The sequence below is a fragment of the Pinus tabuliformis genome, chromosome 6 (assembly GCF_031772625.1).
Source record: "Pinus tabuliformis cultivar Carrire ecotype Pingquan chromosome 6, CPIR1, whole genome shotgun sequence".
Taxonomy (NCBI): Eukaryota; Viridiplantae; Streptophyta; class Pinopsida; order Pinales; family Pinaceae; genus Pinus; species Pinus tabuliformis.
In genome coordinates, this window is record NC_142292.1 from 340,561,245 (window position 1) to 340,578,158 (window position 16,914).

The 16,914-nt window shown below is 35.2% G+C and overlaps 1 protein-coding gene across 1 annotated transcript; it reads left to right on the top strand.

Moving 5' to 3' along the window:
- Nucleotides 1–2,624: 2,624 nt before the first annotated feature.
- LOC149258691 (uncharacterized) lies at nucleotides 2,625–8,489 on the top strand. The gene is made up of 3 exons (XM_089415815.1): nucleotides 2,625–3,284; nucleotides 6,256–6,443; nucleotides 7,529–8,489. The coding sequence occupies exons 1-3, from the start codon at nucleotides 2,687–2,689 to the stop codon at nucleotides 7,994–7,996; spliced, it is 1,254 nt and encodes a 417-aa protein (XP_089271941.1). The 5' UTR covers nucleotides 2,625–2,686; the 3' UTR covers nucleotides 7,997–8,489.
- The last annotated feature ends 8,425 nt before the right edge of the window (nucleotides 8,490–16,914 follow it).

A 16,914-nucleotide genomic window follows, 5' to 3' on the forward strand; every position in this document is an offset into this window, starting at 1 on the left:
GGTTTGTATTTCATATTTATTTTGTTATCGACGGTTGTAAATTCACCCTTAAGCCAAAATTATCCCTTGCATGAGTAGGGGAGAGACCAAGAGACAAATCTTGAGGTGTTACTTGATTAAGCATAATTAAATCAGTTGTATACTTAACGCTGAGGGGCTAGCTCATGAGGAATTAGTTATGGGGAAATTTAGTATCGTTGATGTAATTGCGTTATGATATTGAAGTGTTAGGCATAATTGTGTTTCTGCCAACTATGTTTGTGTGGATTAAGGAGTTGGGAGTGTACCTACAACATGAGTAGTTGCTAAAGCTCAATATCCCTAGTTCCTTGTATTGTTTTCCTTTGGGCCCAAATTGTAGGACACCACTATTGTCATGGTTATGATCACCCATTGAAGGTGATAGTAAGATCCTTGTAGAGTAGGACACCACTGTTGTTGTGGTTGTGATGACTAGTTGAAGGTGGTAGTAAGATCCTTTCTTAAAGGGGGGTGCCATTGTTGTCATGGTTGTGATCATTGGTTGAAGGTGGTAGTAAGACCCCTACACACTATAATCCCATGAGAATTGGAGGTGTTCTAAGGCTACATTCATTTCACCACACTTAGGTTGAATTTTTGTAAGCAAATTTGATTTATTCTTGAGTAACTTGGGTTGGATTCTTGAGAGTACTATGATATTGTGGTTTCTTTATCTCATTGAGCTTGAGGCCTACTTAGGGGCCAATCTCATTGGTTGGGTGGAAAATCAACCCTTGGTGTGATTCCCCCCTTGTTTATATAATACTGGTTTGCAAGATCTTGTTGAAGATTGGTTCATGGAATCTTGTTGGAGACTATTTTGTAGGAGTTGGAGCATAGTTGATTCAATATCAGACTTTAATGAGCTTACAAGTCTTTTGTATTTAATCATCTATTTGTGCATTGATATTTATGGATCTATAGCATGCTTATTATCTTATGTACTTGCTGAATTTTATGTATTTGCTTTGATGATCCTAGATCTTGCATATGTTGATATATATTGTATTAAGAAGAGATAAATATTTATGATGGGTTATTACAAACTTGTTACGAAGACACATATAAAAGTGATGATGCCCTTTGGCTATAGGTGATGTTAGGGTTCACAAATTACCCTAACACTAATCCAATTTATCCCTTCACGCATGAAATCTACAAAGAAAGGGAAGCTTTCACAAAGACATCCACAGAAGGAGGGTAGTCATAGAGATGGTAAGATAAGCGAAAACCAGGTACTAAGTTTTACAGAAGAGGTTCCTACTCATAAATGATGTCTCCTCTTCTAGGACATTCTTGCAATAATTGGGATCAAGAAAATACACAATGAAAAGTCCCTTGGAATAAAAAGACAAAATTTTAATGAAAAGGTTCCTACTCTTAAATGATGTCCCCTCTTCTAGGACCATGCAATAATTGAGATCAAGAAGATACAAAATGAAACATCCCTTGGAACAAAAAGACAACGAAAGATGTAATCTAGGTGAATTTAATCCTTAATCTATCTAGCCTCATAACTACACAATCTAAATACCAACTGAAAAGACACAATATGTGAGAGTGCAATGGGGCAAAGTACTCCCTCTCTATATATTTATATTTGAGACTCATAAACAAGATTCAAAATCCAATTATCATATTAATAAGTTCTAAATTCGAGTTAGAATACTATAAATTCACCAATAAAAATATTTTTTGAATTTTCTTTTTTGAAATCATTATTTTTAACCATAAACATTATTTTAAATTGAAAAAGTAAATAAAATATATTGCATAATATAATTATGCTAAAATCATTTTTATCTATTACATTAATTTTTACATTAAAAACAATAATTTTATCAAATCCAAATTTACAAATTTAATAAATATTATTTACCTAAATTTAACAAATACATATCTCTCTTTCTTTTTTCTTTCTCAAATTCAATAACTATATTAAACTATATGAAACGATTTTACATATTAACACTCCACATTTTTATGTGACAAATTCAATAACTATATTAAACTATATGAAACGATTTTACATATGAACACTCCACATTTTTATCGATATTATAACATGTGAGATGCATGGTCTCCTCTTTATATAGGGCGTATTCAGTGGTCTATAATGCGATTTTTTGGAAGCTTTTCCTGTGGGTTTTTTTGGTCAAAATCCGGCAACAATTTATTGGAATCGCAAGTTTGATAACTAGTTTCTGCACAATCAAAGCGTCCCAGGAGTTTTTTAGGGTGCTGAATCCAAATATGCAATTAAAAAACCATTTTAAATAATACAAATCAAGATTTAACCTCAATTTTTTCCGCCGGATTCCATCACCGAAATCTCCAAAAAATCGCATTATAAACAACTCCTAAGGCGTATACCCAATAATGAGTGGCTAAACATTACGCTACTACAGATAAAGTTTGTGTTTTATTACATTAAATAAAAAATATTGTTTGAACTAATAGAGAGTTTACACGTTTCTTGTCCACGTAGAATAGCGTATCATACATGGCGACATGTGCGTATACGTATGTATGCGTATGAGAGGAGTATGTGTATCCATATATACGTACGGGTAGACATTGATGCAGTCAAAATTAAAGTTTCTTGATCTCCCTCACACAGCGATACAAAACTTCAACGCACCCTTTGTGAACAACAGAAATCGCAATGTCTTGGCTGGTTCGATCCCTGGCTGCTCCATTTCAAGACCACGAAGAGGAGAAAAACGAAGAAGTAACTGGTGAACCTTCACCTACAGAAAGAGCGGGAGTAAAGGAAGACCTCTCACAGCTGAAGAACGCGCTCAAAAAACAATTGTGGGGCGTCGCCTCATTCATAGCCCCGCCCCCACAAATCAGCTCTGAGAAGTCATTGAATAATGGCGAGGGGGAGATTCAGGAGATGGATGGAAGCCGGAATGAACCGGACGGGATTCGAACCGATCTCTCTCAATTATCGGGGCAGGTCAGATCGGGGTTTTCCCGAATCTCCACCGCCTTACAAAGTCTGACGACGGATGAAGATGTAGAGGGGGTCGAGGATTCATCCTCTCCTGCTCTGAATTTTCCTGCCAGTTTAAGCAGTGGCATAACTGAAATTTCCAAGCTTGCGTCAAGTTTTTTGCCGTTAAATTCCGGGAAGATGAAAGCGGAAGGGGATGCTGGGGTTGTTGGGTTAACAGACGAAGTGCTAATTTTTGCTGCGAGTATTTCACAGCACCCAGGAACTTGGTTGGATTTTCCTCTGGATGGCGGAGATGACGATGGTAAGGCTTCTGCTGTTTTCCATTTCAGTTGGTTATGTAGGGCAGATGTGTTTCATGGTGAAATTAATATTTTTTGTTTTTGTTTGTGGGTGTGTTTTTGGAGGTGGGTAAGTCCGCGCATTTCTCCATTCAATTGGTTTAGGGTAATTGTTTTCTTGGGTTAAATTAATGATTTATTTTCTGTGTGGGTGTGTTTTTGGAAGTGCTATGATCATAGAGGCCGCATTACAAATAGTGGATTTCCTGCAGCTTTGCTGCCAGGTCTGATTGATATTTATTCTGCCAAAACCACCCAAAACTTGCACCCGATCAAATTCCTTTGAAACTCACGCCATTTGGGTGGGAGAGACCTCAGTAAGAAACGGACCCTGATGGAGAGCTGAACTCTCCGGTTTCAGGCACTCCTTATTATGCTGTTATTCCATCTCCATTGCCTTATGCTTGGTCATGACTGAAGCTTTGCTGCCAAGTCTGAATGATATTTATTCTGCCAAAACCACGCAAAACTTGCATCCGACCAAATTCCTTTGAAACTCAAGCCATATGGCTGGGACAGACCTCAATAAGGAACGAACCCTGATGGACAGCTGAACTCTCCGGTGTCAGGCACTCCTTATTATGCTGTTATTCCAGCTCCATTGCCCTATGCTTGGTCAGGACACTAATATAATCTCTTTCTTTCTGTTGTTCTCAGCAGATTAGGGTCAAGGTGTTTTATGCATCTATTTATACTTTTTTTTTCTTTCAATCTTCTTTTGTTATTGAAATCCATTTGGAAATAAAATTATTTTGTTTGATAAATGGCCCTTTCTTAAGGAAGGGGGCTCTTCCTTTGGCGCATATTCCACAACCGCGGGTAGCTATGATACAAAATTGGAACATTGGCATTTGGCTCATATACCATGACCGAGGGTATCGATCAATATATCACAGGAAATTTCCCAGGACTTGCATCTGGTTTTGTTTCTGCCGGCTGCTTTAATGCAGCAACATGTGCTTGGAGTATTTTTGAACCTGTGTATAAGTAGGGAGAGTGCCTTGATTTTACAGAACCATTTGACGACACTGCTTCTAATTTTGAAGTGGCAGACCTTAAGTAGAACATGGCATAGGCCTGGGTCCATAATATGGTCATAATGATTTTTTTCAAGTGTCATAACTTCAATCCCATCTTCAAGAAACCCGTGGCTACCTTAATGTGCCAGGTAAGGCCCATCGGGATGGAACCTTGATCAATGGTGTGAAATTCTTCAGTCCCCATCATCGCTACTAGGCCTGTTGAGCAAATACATTCGGAACATTTTGCAAGCAGTTCAAATTTGAATTTTTATCAAATGTCACTCAAACCTAAAAGGTCTTCCGGACCATAGTATCAATCTAGTATGTTCGTATGGAGTTCCTGTAGTTTAGGATCTTGTTTTAATTTCTATAGCTTATTGGGTTTCTACATACGTGAAACTAGCTTGCAGTTTTTTCAACTCTGAATAGCAATTGTGAACAAGCAGCCATTGATATTCGAGGGTATCGATCAATATATCACAGGAAATTTCCCAGGACTTGCATCTGGTTTTGTTTCTGCTGGCTGCTTTAATGCAGCAACATGTGCGTGGAGTATTTTTGAACCTGTGTATAAGTAGGGAGAGTGCCTTGATTTTACAGAACCATTTGACCACAATGCTTCTAATTTTGAAGTGGCAGACCTTAAGTAGAACATGGCATAGGCCTGGGTCCATAATATGGTCATAATGATTTTTTTCAAGTGTCATAACTTCAATCCCATCTTCAAGAAACCCGTGGCTACCTTAATGTGCCTGGTAAGGCCCATCAGGATGGAACCTTGATCAATGGTGTGAAATTCTTCAGTCCCCATCATCGCTACTAGGCCTGTTGAGCAAATACATTCGGAACATTTTGCAAGCAGTTCAAATTTGAATTTTTTTCAAATGTCACTCAAACCTAAAAGGTCTTCCTCCGGACCATAGTATCAATCTAGTATGTTCGTATGGAGTTTCTGTAGTTTAGGATCTTGTTTTAATTTCTATAGCTTATTGGGTTTCTACATACGTGAAACTAGCTTGCAGTTTTTCCAACTCTGAATAGCAATTGTGAACAAGCAGCCATTGATATTTGAGTTTAAAAGACTGAATGTCTTTGCTCTAGTTGACAAGATTTGCAGCCACATGTTGACCTTAATAATCCAATAGCTTATTTCCTCATCTGCTACTAGACTAATATAGACTTGTATTAGTTGTGATCATTTTAGAAATAGGATTGCTCAATATTGTGTGCTGTTCACCTGCAACTTTATTGGAATAGCACCTGCAACTTTATTGGAATAGCACCTTTGGTTTTTGGGTTCCCTTTGTGTTTTGGGTTGCGGTTGTGCAATATAAATTTGTGCTGTTTCCCAGTAGTGACCTTAATGTTGATCAAAGCCACATGAACTGTTGCCAGTCTAGAAACTATATTGCAGTAGCAGCCAGTACTCATGATTTGAAATTTGACCGAGACATCATTTCAGCTGTGCAGTGTGCATGTGCTAATGAGTGAGTCTTTGAGGTGACAAGAAACCCAGGCCTCAAAATATTCGATGGCATTTATTGAAGGATACTGCCTTTTTGTTAGATAGGACTGTGATTTTCCTTTGTTAAATATGTTTGCTGCATTCACTGAATGGACCGTGTGCATTTGCAAATTCTCTCCCTCAAAGATAGGGATGATGAATGTGAAAATCGCCAGGCTTTATGATGACAAATGGTGGAATCTAAGCGACTTTTTATTAATGTTCAACCCATTATAATTTCATTTTTTTGCCACTTCAAATTATCATCTTGTAGTTGCTGTCCATCCAAGTTGGGATTCTATAATACGTGTTCTATATAGTCATGTCGATGATTTCTCTTTTTTCCTCATAAATTTCTTTATGCTTCATTTTGTAGTTGATTGCTCATGATAAAGTTTTTGTGTGCAGATTTTGATATGTCTGATGTTCAGCAGGAACATGCTTTGGCTGTTGAACGCTTAACCCCAAATTTGGCATCTTTGAGGCTTGAGCTTTGCCCAGGTTATATGAGTGATGGGCAATTCTGGAAGATATACTTTGTCCTTTTGCACCCTCAGCTTAGCAAGGAAGATGCTCTTCTTCTTACAACACCCCAGGTAATCATTCTTATTTCTTTCTTGTATTGACCATGACATTTTCATAAAAACAAACAGCACATTAGCCAAAGCCTAGGCGTGGATGAGAGGTCATTGCCAGTTTAGAGACTCTGCTTAGCTATCCAGATTGTTTACAGCCTATAGAAAAGCGTAATAGATAAATCCTGTGCCTCAGCAGGCCTTAAAATAGTTAGGATAATTACACCGAATGAGCTTAAAAAGTTCAGACGTAATTTTAAGATCCTGATTATGCAATGATACTTATTTGTTTATTCTTTTTGAAAACATCCAGTCAGAACAGAAAGGTCTATTTGACTGTTATCATTATCAGCATTGTAATAAGGATTTAATTAAAAAACCTAAAAGCATTGTAATCAGTGTTGCATCTCCAGGCTTTCTGTTATTGGTTTTGCTAGCTCATTAGGTGTTTCAGATGTTAAGATTCTTTGGATAGGCTTGTATTTATTATCTTGCCTTTGGACTGCATTTTATCATAGTCTTTGCATTGCAGTACTATATTTCCTCTGCCCCATATTTCTATTGTGCATCTTACACTATTTGTTCTACCTAGTCGTGTTCAGCAGTCCAACTGCTCATATCGAAGTGTAGTCTGTGTGATCCAATTCGGGTTTTACTGAGGATTATTGACTTCTCAAACAAAGCCCATGTCAAGTTTTTCTCACCTCATGAGATTCAGGTTGATTTGTTTTGTACGATAGTATATGGTTTGAATTAAATAACTGGGTTGAGCTTTGCTTTTTTGTTGAAACCGTGTGATCTTTAACAGTAGATGTGCTTTTCAAATCTGCAATATCCTGATATAGATGGAATGAATGCCGTAAGAGGCCTTGGCTCAATCATGTGTGATCTGCATCTTATAGTAGGTTTCATCTAACAAATCTCATTTTCACATTGTGTTTGCTTATTTATACATTCATTGTCTTGTCAATGAAACTTCTACATATTGTTAGTCAAATTTATAGTTCCTTTTGGTGAAAAGTAAATTAGCTGCATTGTTTGCAGCCTCTGGCTTTTTGAGTATTGAGGACAGAGGAAAGTTGATACCTATATCCTGGTTTTTGCAGATATTAGAGGCCAGGGCACTGCTGTCGGAGGAGTCAAAGAAAAGAAACGAGGCCAAATCAAGTAATGCTGGAACAAACTGGGGAAGTCCAGAAAGGAACATTCCTTTGATGCCTCACGAGCAGAATTTTGAGCATTTTTCACCAGCTGCAGACAGCATCGAAAAGGAAGACTCTTTCAAATCTGTATCTCTGGAAACAATGGAACCTGTAATTGCTAATAACTCTGAAGGTGATTATCATATATCTAGCCAGAGGGATTTGTCTAATCACATGGCATCTACTGAGTTAGTGGAACATGATGATGAGGATGCAGATGTAGATAACTGGCTGCAGGAAGAACAAGGTAAAAACGATGCACCTCTATATACTGCATCAGGATTGTCAAATGAGGAGGATGTTTCTTTTAGTGATCTGGAAGATGACGATGACACACAAGTACAGACAGATTCGGCGAAGAACCCAAAGTAATGGCTTCGCTTTAGTACAAGTTCCAGTCAATTAGCATATAACAATAATCAGTTGAAATGCAGACTAGCTGGAACGATGAACTATGCAGCACCTTAATAATATGTATAATTGCTAACGCTCCAGTTGTCAAGAAGGATCACTTTGCACGGTTTCTCATAACCTGATGGACGGAAGGTGATTCCGACTCATGAAAAAGATGTTGCTTGCAAGGGTAAACAAATATCTGTGATTTGGGCTAGAGATGTAATTATTGATAAATTCTGTTTGCAATTATTTCAATCAGTTCTTGATGGATTGATGATGATGAATCCTGGCTGGCAGCCCATTGTACAATATAAAACAGTACTATGATTATTGATATTGTGTTCAATTATGTAAATTCATGTATGATGAGTTGATAGTGGTTAGTTTGGCTACTTATCATACAGTGTCAAGATTGTGTTATTAATTGTATGTAATCCTTGATCATTTATTTTTACTCTTGTTGAAGTTACTTTTCTGTATTTACGAAATGGAGGAAATGCCCTCAAACTAGCATTATTTCTGTCAAACTATACAGTGCTATCCTGTCTATTTTTTGAACAGGACTTTTGTTAACTGAGAACAATATGAATCGTCAAATGTGCGTTTTCCAAGTTGTTTTGGCAACTTATGTTGGCACAATTATGAACTTTGGAATGTGTAGCTGGATGCCGCTTCATAACGAGTTGTCTTAGTCACGAACACACAAGCTATACCCATCTCTAGTTTGGCACACTGCACAGGTGGTATGTGTTTGCTTCGGTTTGTGAGTCCACTGTAGTCCACATGCAAGAAAATGAATCGACTAATATATATAGGCGTATATTACACAGGTCATGCATCTGTCCATCCACATGCAGGGAAATGAATCCAGTTGGCCTAATGATGTATCTAGGCACACATGCCCAAGAGTAGTGGCAGCATCTGTCCCTCCATTTGTTTGATTCTTTCCTTTTTGAAAATGAAATAATAATAGACATTAAGGTGAAAAGAAATTAACACAAAAGAAGAGAGATACACATATAGATGACAGGGACAGATATCCAAATGTGTGGGCATTAAGAATGCTTAATATGCTTATCTTGGCCATGTATACTATTGGCTCTGTGTCGTGCTTCCAAGGAAAGAGGCATGACGATGCAAAGTTAATTCAAAGTCAATTAGTTTTCCTTCGTATTTTTGTCGATGCATTGCCTTCTCTGCTTTCTCTTTATGTAAAATTGGACACTCTTGTATAATTCATGGAGCTGTGAGCTGTCTTTGCAAATTATACTATTGTGTGAAAACGTAGACACTTTCATGTTTGTGGAAACATAGAGATTCTGAGGTTAAAGTTTTTTGTGGGGCATTAAAAAGGGAGGTTAGAGTTTTATGCATGGCATTAGAAAGGCATGTTGGAGGTTAGGAGGCGTAACCGTTTAATATGGATTGATATTGTTTATTTAAATGACTGCGTAATCATAAAATCATCTTCTTGCATTGTTTTTTAAATAACTGCGTAATCATAAAATCAGTGTTACTCAAGAGCGGGGAATGGGAGCGGAAGCGACATTTTCAAAAGCTTTTGGTTTGGGAGCGAATCTAGGTGCGTTATATATATATATATTTTGATACATATATGTCAACAAAAACATGTAGAATAATGAATTAGATATAAAAAACATAAATCATAGATTGAACCATATAACAACAATTATCTAGAAGTTATAATCTTCATCAACCACGTCCACAAGTTAGTAACATAGTAACATACAACATATTGAGTCTCATGATTCATCAATCTTAAAGTTTCAAGCTTTCAAAATTCAATATATAACATTATATCATCATTGATCACCAAAATTGTACTTGTAAGCTAAGTGTAACCATTACAACAAATAATATTTAATATGAAATGAAATGTTATAAAATGAAACAACTTTCAACTTTCATGAAGTATCATATTCATAATTCATTACTAATGAGTTATAATTGCCAACCTCAAACTTAAATTGTCATATATTGTTTAAAAATATATCATAATAAATATGAAAGAGTCAAGTTATAAATGCTACGAGAAACTAAAAAAGAGAAATAAATCTATTATCTATTTCTTATGCTTGGGCCTCTTGCCACCACGAGAAATGTCTAATTTTCTAGTCTTGTTGGAAAATCAAGATTTTTGTCATTAATATCACCCTCTAAGCATTAATATCCAGAGGTATCTTTGTCATTATCTATGTATCTGTATAGGGATCTTTGTCATTAATATCACCCTCTAAGCATTAACATAAGATAGAAAAAGCATGGCATGTCAAGTCAAGATTTTGTTTGAGGGATGTGTACATTTTTAGGAGGGTCATGATAGAGGAGTTCGACAACCAATTTCACTAACATCAAGGTACATAGAGGGATTGGTGCTCTTGATTAAATATGAGTTCCATACCCTAATACATGACAAAATTCAATGGAAACATTGCAATCGTCCAATCTTAAAATCTTGAAAAACTGATAAGTCTGTTGGATTTTGAATGAAATTTAAAATTCTACTTTCTCCATATGAAATTCAATGAGGCCGCAACCACTCTCAAACATCCTGAGTCATTTCATCATAATGTTAAAAATTTAAGTAAAATGATGAAAATGAAGATTAAGGAGAATGTCCTTTTTACTTTTAAGAATTTAACATTACCATGAATAGCATATCAATACTAGGGCCTAGACTTGATCATTACGCTGTCCCACTAAAAAATTATTTGTTTCTTTAAAAAAAAATTGCATTTCGAACATTACTACAAAAAACAATTTCAAAAAAGGCAAAATGCTCCCAAAAAGCAAGGAACGAATTTCTTTTTAGGGAGCACACTCCTGACCCACACACAATTTCACACAAATCAATACATATTTTTTTTTATACACAACTTCACACAAGTCAACTTGTCTATACTTCATACACCAATGAACTAGTCATAAATATCCTTAATATCTTCATTCTCAATACATAAACATCCTTAATGTTATTTAAACCATTAGTTTGAGACTTATATCAAATCTTTATAGAAGTATCCTTTATGCTTAACTTGAACTTAGTGGAGTTGAACTTATAAAATTGAGAGGTTTTGTAGTTTAACTTTGTATAAAATAATTAAAAAATAAAAAATAAAATATGTTTAAAAAAAAAAAAAATTATTTTATATTATTTAGTTAAATTATATGAAATAAAATTAAAAAATTAAAATTATTTAAAATAAAAAATAAATATATATTAAAAAAGTATAGATTCATCGTAACTCTGAAACTATTAAGCATTGAGAGGGATCAAATTACTCTAGATGTAATTCTTCTTTTTCAAGTTTTGCATTCAAAAGAAGTTTACATTTTGAGGGATTTGATCCTTCTTGACATAGATTTAGAGTTAAGATGAACTTATATTGGTTTATATTGTTGTATTTCTAATTTGTTTCACTTGATATTTTAGTCATGACTATTCTTATTGTTGAAAACATAATCCTTAGGGTTATGTGTATTCTGATTGGTGAAAACATAATCTTTGAGGTTATGTGTATTTGACTCGCTTTCTCAAGTGAAGTCCAATCATCATAGGCCTCTTAGAAGATAAAAACCAAGAATCAATAGAAAATGTATTTTATATATACATATTGGGAATACATTGATCACAAGATTTACCAAATTTGTAACAACCCCAAAATTAAAACATGCAGCGAATTAGATTAATCATGTGATTTATAATCAACGCGCAATTTATCAACTATTTAACATCGAATTTTAGAAATATTAGTAGAGACAACTTACATGTGGTGATGATATTCCTTACTTGTGATTTCGGGGTTGAACGTTATTTGAATCCTGCTAACCGCAACAAAGTTTTGGGGATGACTCTCTACCCCACCGTAAGCTTAGTTGCACAAAATCTTGCTACAGCTAGCCATCCCCGAGCTTCAATCAACGTACTACTGTCAGAGAATCTTTTGTCTCACAATATTTTTCTCCCAAGAGAACGGATGATGGGATCATGGTATGATCTCTCATCTTTCTCACCGTCTATTAAATAGAGCATACATTGGAAAGGGAACCACATGCACACATTCCATGTGTCAACATGCAACTTTTATTTCTTTATTTTAAGTTTAACTTAATTTAATAATTCTTTTAATATAAATATTTTTTATTTTATTCCTTTTTACTTTTTGATAACTTTACTTATTTTTATTATTTTAATAGTTTTTTTTTTTTTTAATTTAACTCTTTCTTATTTTATTTTATTTTACTTTATAGTTTATTTTTATGTATATTTATTTAAAACTCTAGCATTGTTATTTAATATTTTATTTATTTATTATTATTATATTTTCCTCATTATTTATTATTTATTTACTATTATTATTATATATATATTTTTATTGTTTATCATTTATTTTCTTATATTTTAATATTATATTATATTATTTATTATTTTTGTTATTATTATAGAACATTACATACTCCCCCTCTTTAAGGAACTTCGTCTAAAGTTAAGTTGAATTATTTAACATTTTATTTATTTAGTTATTTATTACTTCATGTTTGCCCTATACTCTCTACTGAACTAGTATAACTAGCAGGCATCGAAAGTTTTCACAACACCCGGGAAATCTCAAGGACCCTCTGTCTTTTTTTCCACTTTCGGAACCAGGCATAAGCCTTCTCGGTCTTTATCCTAGTCCAAGGTTGGCCCCAAGGCTCACGCTTGACGCAGAGCTCATCTACCCCAAGGCAGACATCCAGTACTGTACTCAATGCCTCCGGGCATTTCGCAAGGCTAGCCCACTCCCTCCACAACTATTAAGGCGCACATCGCCATGTATTGAAGTTCTTACACCCCCACCAGACTTCGGCATCCCAATCCAATACTAGGCACCTAGCCTACAATATTAGTCACTTGGCCTTTTCAAGATGGTCCCATAGCCCCTCAAGATCTATCCATCAAGAGCTATATAAGACAAAGGAACCACTGGCATATGTAGTCTTGATTATGTCCCCAACCCATATGGTGTTATATATTCTCTCTCGCAGGTATGGGCTCCTGCGAAATCATCAAATAAACCGACTCTCTCGGCCCATTTGTGGAATTCTTGTCTATCACCACCTCTCAACATACATCTAATGAATTAGCAATAACCATAATATCATAGAAAATAATCCACATGTCAAGTCTTGCATGTTATCATGAGAACATAACGTCATTGTTATCACAAAATTATGCATGTCATAAATCTACATATAATTACCACGTGCTTCACATCATAATATCATCATAAGTTATAACATCAACATCTCTACATCAAAGATATGTCATGACATCACATAATAAATCGAACCACATGTCAATATAAACACATATTATAACATCATAATCTATATGCCACATTATTCATACCATATCCATCATGAGCATACAACATCATTATTATAACAAAATAAATAAATAAGAACTGTGTGTGCATCATTATCCTCACATCAGGACTATGTCCAATTTCCACATACCATCACATCATAAAACATCATCACAATATTATACTTCAAGTCATAACAAAAAAGAAATTTAACTCATAAATTGTGGTTAACCCTTTCAAGTTATATTCTATACATATAATTTTATTAGAAAACATGTATTAAGCAATGCCAAGATTACTTGAATCACTACGTATTAACTTGATCCATGCATATTTTCACCATTTATAAAATTTTAGAAATAGTAGTTAAATAATCTCAAACTATTTATAATTATTACCTATTTAATAAAAATTTAAAGTAAATATTTTATAATAACAATAATATTTTGAAAACCACAATTTGGAATTCCCTAACATATTTATATTTATAACCTACTTTAACTTTATTACAATTTTCACTCACTCTCCTATATATACCATATTACCATTTTCACTTACAAAATTTATATAAACACCATGTGACTCTTATTTTATATAGACTTATCTTATCTTTATTTACAATAATGTTGACTAAAATAATAACCCTTAATTTATTTTTTTCATCCCAAAATTCATTTTCAAATAAAATATATATATCCAATATTATCTATTTATTTTTGTCATCCTTTAACCACCTCACATTATAACTCTATTTTTTCCCGCAATTCACAATCGAAATAAGTCATAGCTATTTAAGTATTAGTTTAAAAACATATACTTTTGGGTGTTAGTAAAATACATAAAGTTGATTCTAGTGGCTTAATTTATTAAAACAACAAAAAAATATGTGTATTACCTTTCCTTACCAGTGAAAATTATTTATTTACTTAATTTGCTATTTCCCATTAAAATTAGCTATTTAATTAATTTTCTATTTATAATGTAAACTTAAAATAACAAATCCTCTAGTTTATGTTGTAGTTTGATTCGATTTCCCAAAAAAAAAATATTGAAGTTATACATGTAGACTATAAAATAACCTTAGCGAATTAATATTTTTTTTAGAATCACAATTTCATTCATACATGTAGTGTCACAAGAGAGTTCATAGACAAAATAAACAAGAGAGGGGACAGGGGGCACCCTTGACGAAGACCTCTTTCTGCAAGAAAGAAAGGGGAGGGGATCCCATTTATAATAACAACATAGCTTACTTTCTCCACGCATGCCATGATCCAATTTATAATATTGGATCTCAGACCAATCTTGGCTAATAAGCATCTGATAAACCCCCAATCTAAGCAGTCAAATGCTTTTTGTAGATCAATTTTCAGGATGGCAGCATCAGATTTATTTGAGAGCATGGAAAATAAACTTTCTTGCGTAATAGAAACCGCATCCAAAATATTCCTCCCTTTTAGAAAAGCATGCTGGTCCTTCGATAGAAAACAAGCCAAGGTAGATTTGATTCTCTCAGCAATGATTTTTGTGATAATTTTGAATGTAATGTTGCAAAGGGAAATCGACCTAAAGTCTTGAAAGGATTCAGCCTCCGATTTCTTTGGGATGAGAGCTATTTGAGTGGAGGACATAATCTGGTGAATGCTGCCTGAGATTCTTGCTGCCTCAACCATCCTTAGCAGGTCATGTTTGATAAGATCAAAAAAGTGGATATAGAAATCAATTGTCCAGCCGTTCGGCCTTGGGCATTTGTCTTTCTTGAAGGACATCATTACACCAAGAAGTTCGTCCTCCGTAATAGGCTGGAAGAGATCTTCATTTTTACCCTCATCAAACATTTGGGGGTAATGATCTATGCCCCATAAAATATCCTGAAACCTGCAAGCTTCCCCTCTTTTATATTGTTTTTCAAAATATCTCACAGCTTCCATTTGGATGTCTTGTTGGGAAAAAAGGAAGCCTCCCTAGCCATCACTAATTTTCCATATGGAATTTTTCTCCCGCCTAGAGTTTGTGAACCTATGGAAAAATTTTGTGTTTTTGTCACCTTCTTTGAGCCATGTTGCCCTGCTTTTAAGTCTCCATGAGGCGTCCTCCTGCTTCAGGATTTTTTCTTTCTCCTTTCAAGCTCATTTATGCGGCATCTGATATCAAAAGGAAGTGTATTAGCATCTAGGGATCCAGAGATACTGTCCAATTTCTTTTGTATTTCCCACAGGTCCTTTTTGTCCAAGAGTCTTTTCTTAATTTGCCAGTCTTTAACCACCTTTCTCATCGAGGCCATCTTGTCTCTAAAGGTCAAAAAGGGGGGGATCTTGTCTCTTGCAGATAAATCCTTCTAGGATCTTGATACAAGCTCGTTAAAATCTGGTTCTTCTAACCAACACCTGTTAAATTTAAAGGGGTACCCTTTCCTAAACCCCTTCTCCCTCCAGCAGAGATATATCGGCCTATGATTGGATATGAAAACATTTCCAAGAGATGAGTAAGGCATCCCCATTCTGTCAATAATGCTGGCATGAACAATAAAACAATCAATTCTTTTTGCAACATACGCCTCCTCAATCCTTCCATTGTCCCAAGTTGGCATCATTTTGGGAGGATTTATGTCTATAAGATTCCTATGCAAAAGTTCACATTTGATGCGATCTGCCAATGGGTCTCTTTTCCTGCTTTTGCCCCATTGTTCCTCCGGATTTAGAGTTACATTGAGATCTCCTGCAATCATTAAGGATTCAATATCAAAAATTTCTGAAGCAAATAACTTTTCCCAGAACAGGACCCTGTTCTTGTATGAGGCATAGATATTCAAAATGTTAATTGGGCACACATTTCCTCTCACAGAAGCCGAGATAAGAATGCCTGCGAAACATTTATATGCTTTTGCTCTGATCCAAGCAGGATCCCATAAAACTGCTAGGCCTCCCGACAGACCATTGGCCTCGGAGGCAGCGATGTGCCAAGAAAGAAACATTTTCCTAAAATAAGAGATGGTTACAGACTTATTATGCATAGTTTCTTGAATTAAAATAATTTTTGGCTGATCCGAGAGGAACAGATTCTTTAGCGCCAAATTTTTTTGGTCTGCTCCTAGACCTCTAATGTTCATAGCTAAGATGAAAGTCATCGAGGAGAATTCTCAGCCACTCTTGCTCTAAGAGGCCGATTCTCAGTCATATCAACTATGGGAACATCAACCAATGACAGGTTCCTTACACCTTTTGTTGCGCCCTCTTCCCTCCCCCTAAAATGTCTATTGCCTCTGTTATTTTTTCTCCTCACTATTATATTCTTTGCAGAGTCAGGGCTTATAAAAAGAGGCGAAGGATTTCTCGGCTTGTGGATAGTAAGGGGTTCCAGTTCGAGCGACTTCTTACTTAGGAGAAAGTCAATGTCACTATCAAACAGGTTCAATGGAGAAGAGACTGGAGAGTTGAGAGGGGTGGCTGAGATCATAGCCTCTTTTCCTTTTATAGCTGGATCAACTCCCTTTTTGTGAGGTGGGGATGGAGATGAAATAACTAT

What these genes read in the sequence shown, in the direction of transcription:
- LOC149258691 (XM_089415815.1), top strand. Translation starts at nt 2,687, where the DNA reads ATGTCTTGGCTGGTTCGATCCCTGGCTGCTCCATTTCAAGACCACGAA. An exon ending in GGATGGCGGAGATGACGATG is followed by an intron (nt 3,285 to 6,255) that starts GTAAGGCTTCTG and finishes TTTTGTGTGCAG; the next exon opens with ATTTTGATATGTCTGATGTT. An exon ending in TTCTTCTTACAACACCCCAG is followed by an intron (nt 6,444 to 7,528) that starts GTAATCATTCTT and finishes TGGTTTTTGCAG; the next exon opens with ATATTAGAGGCCAGGGCACT.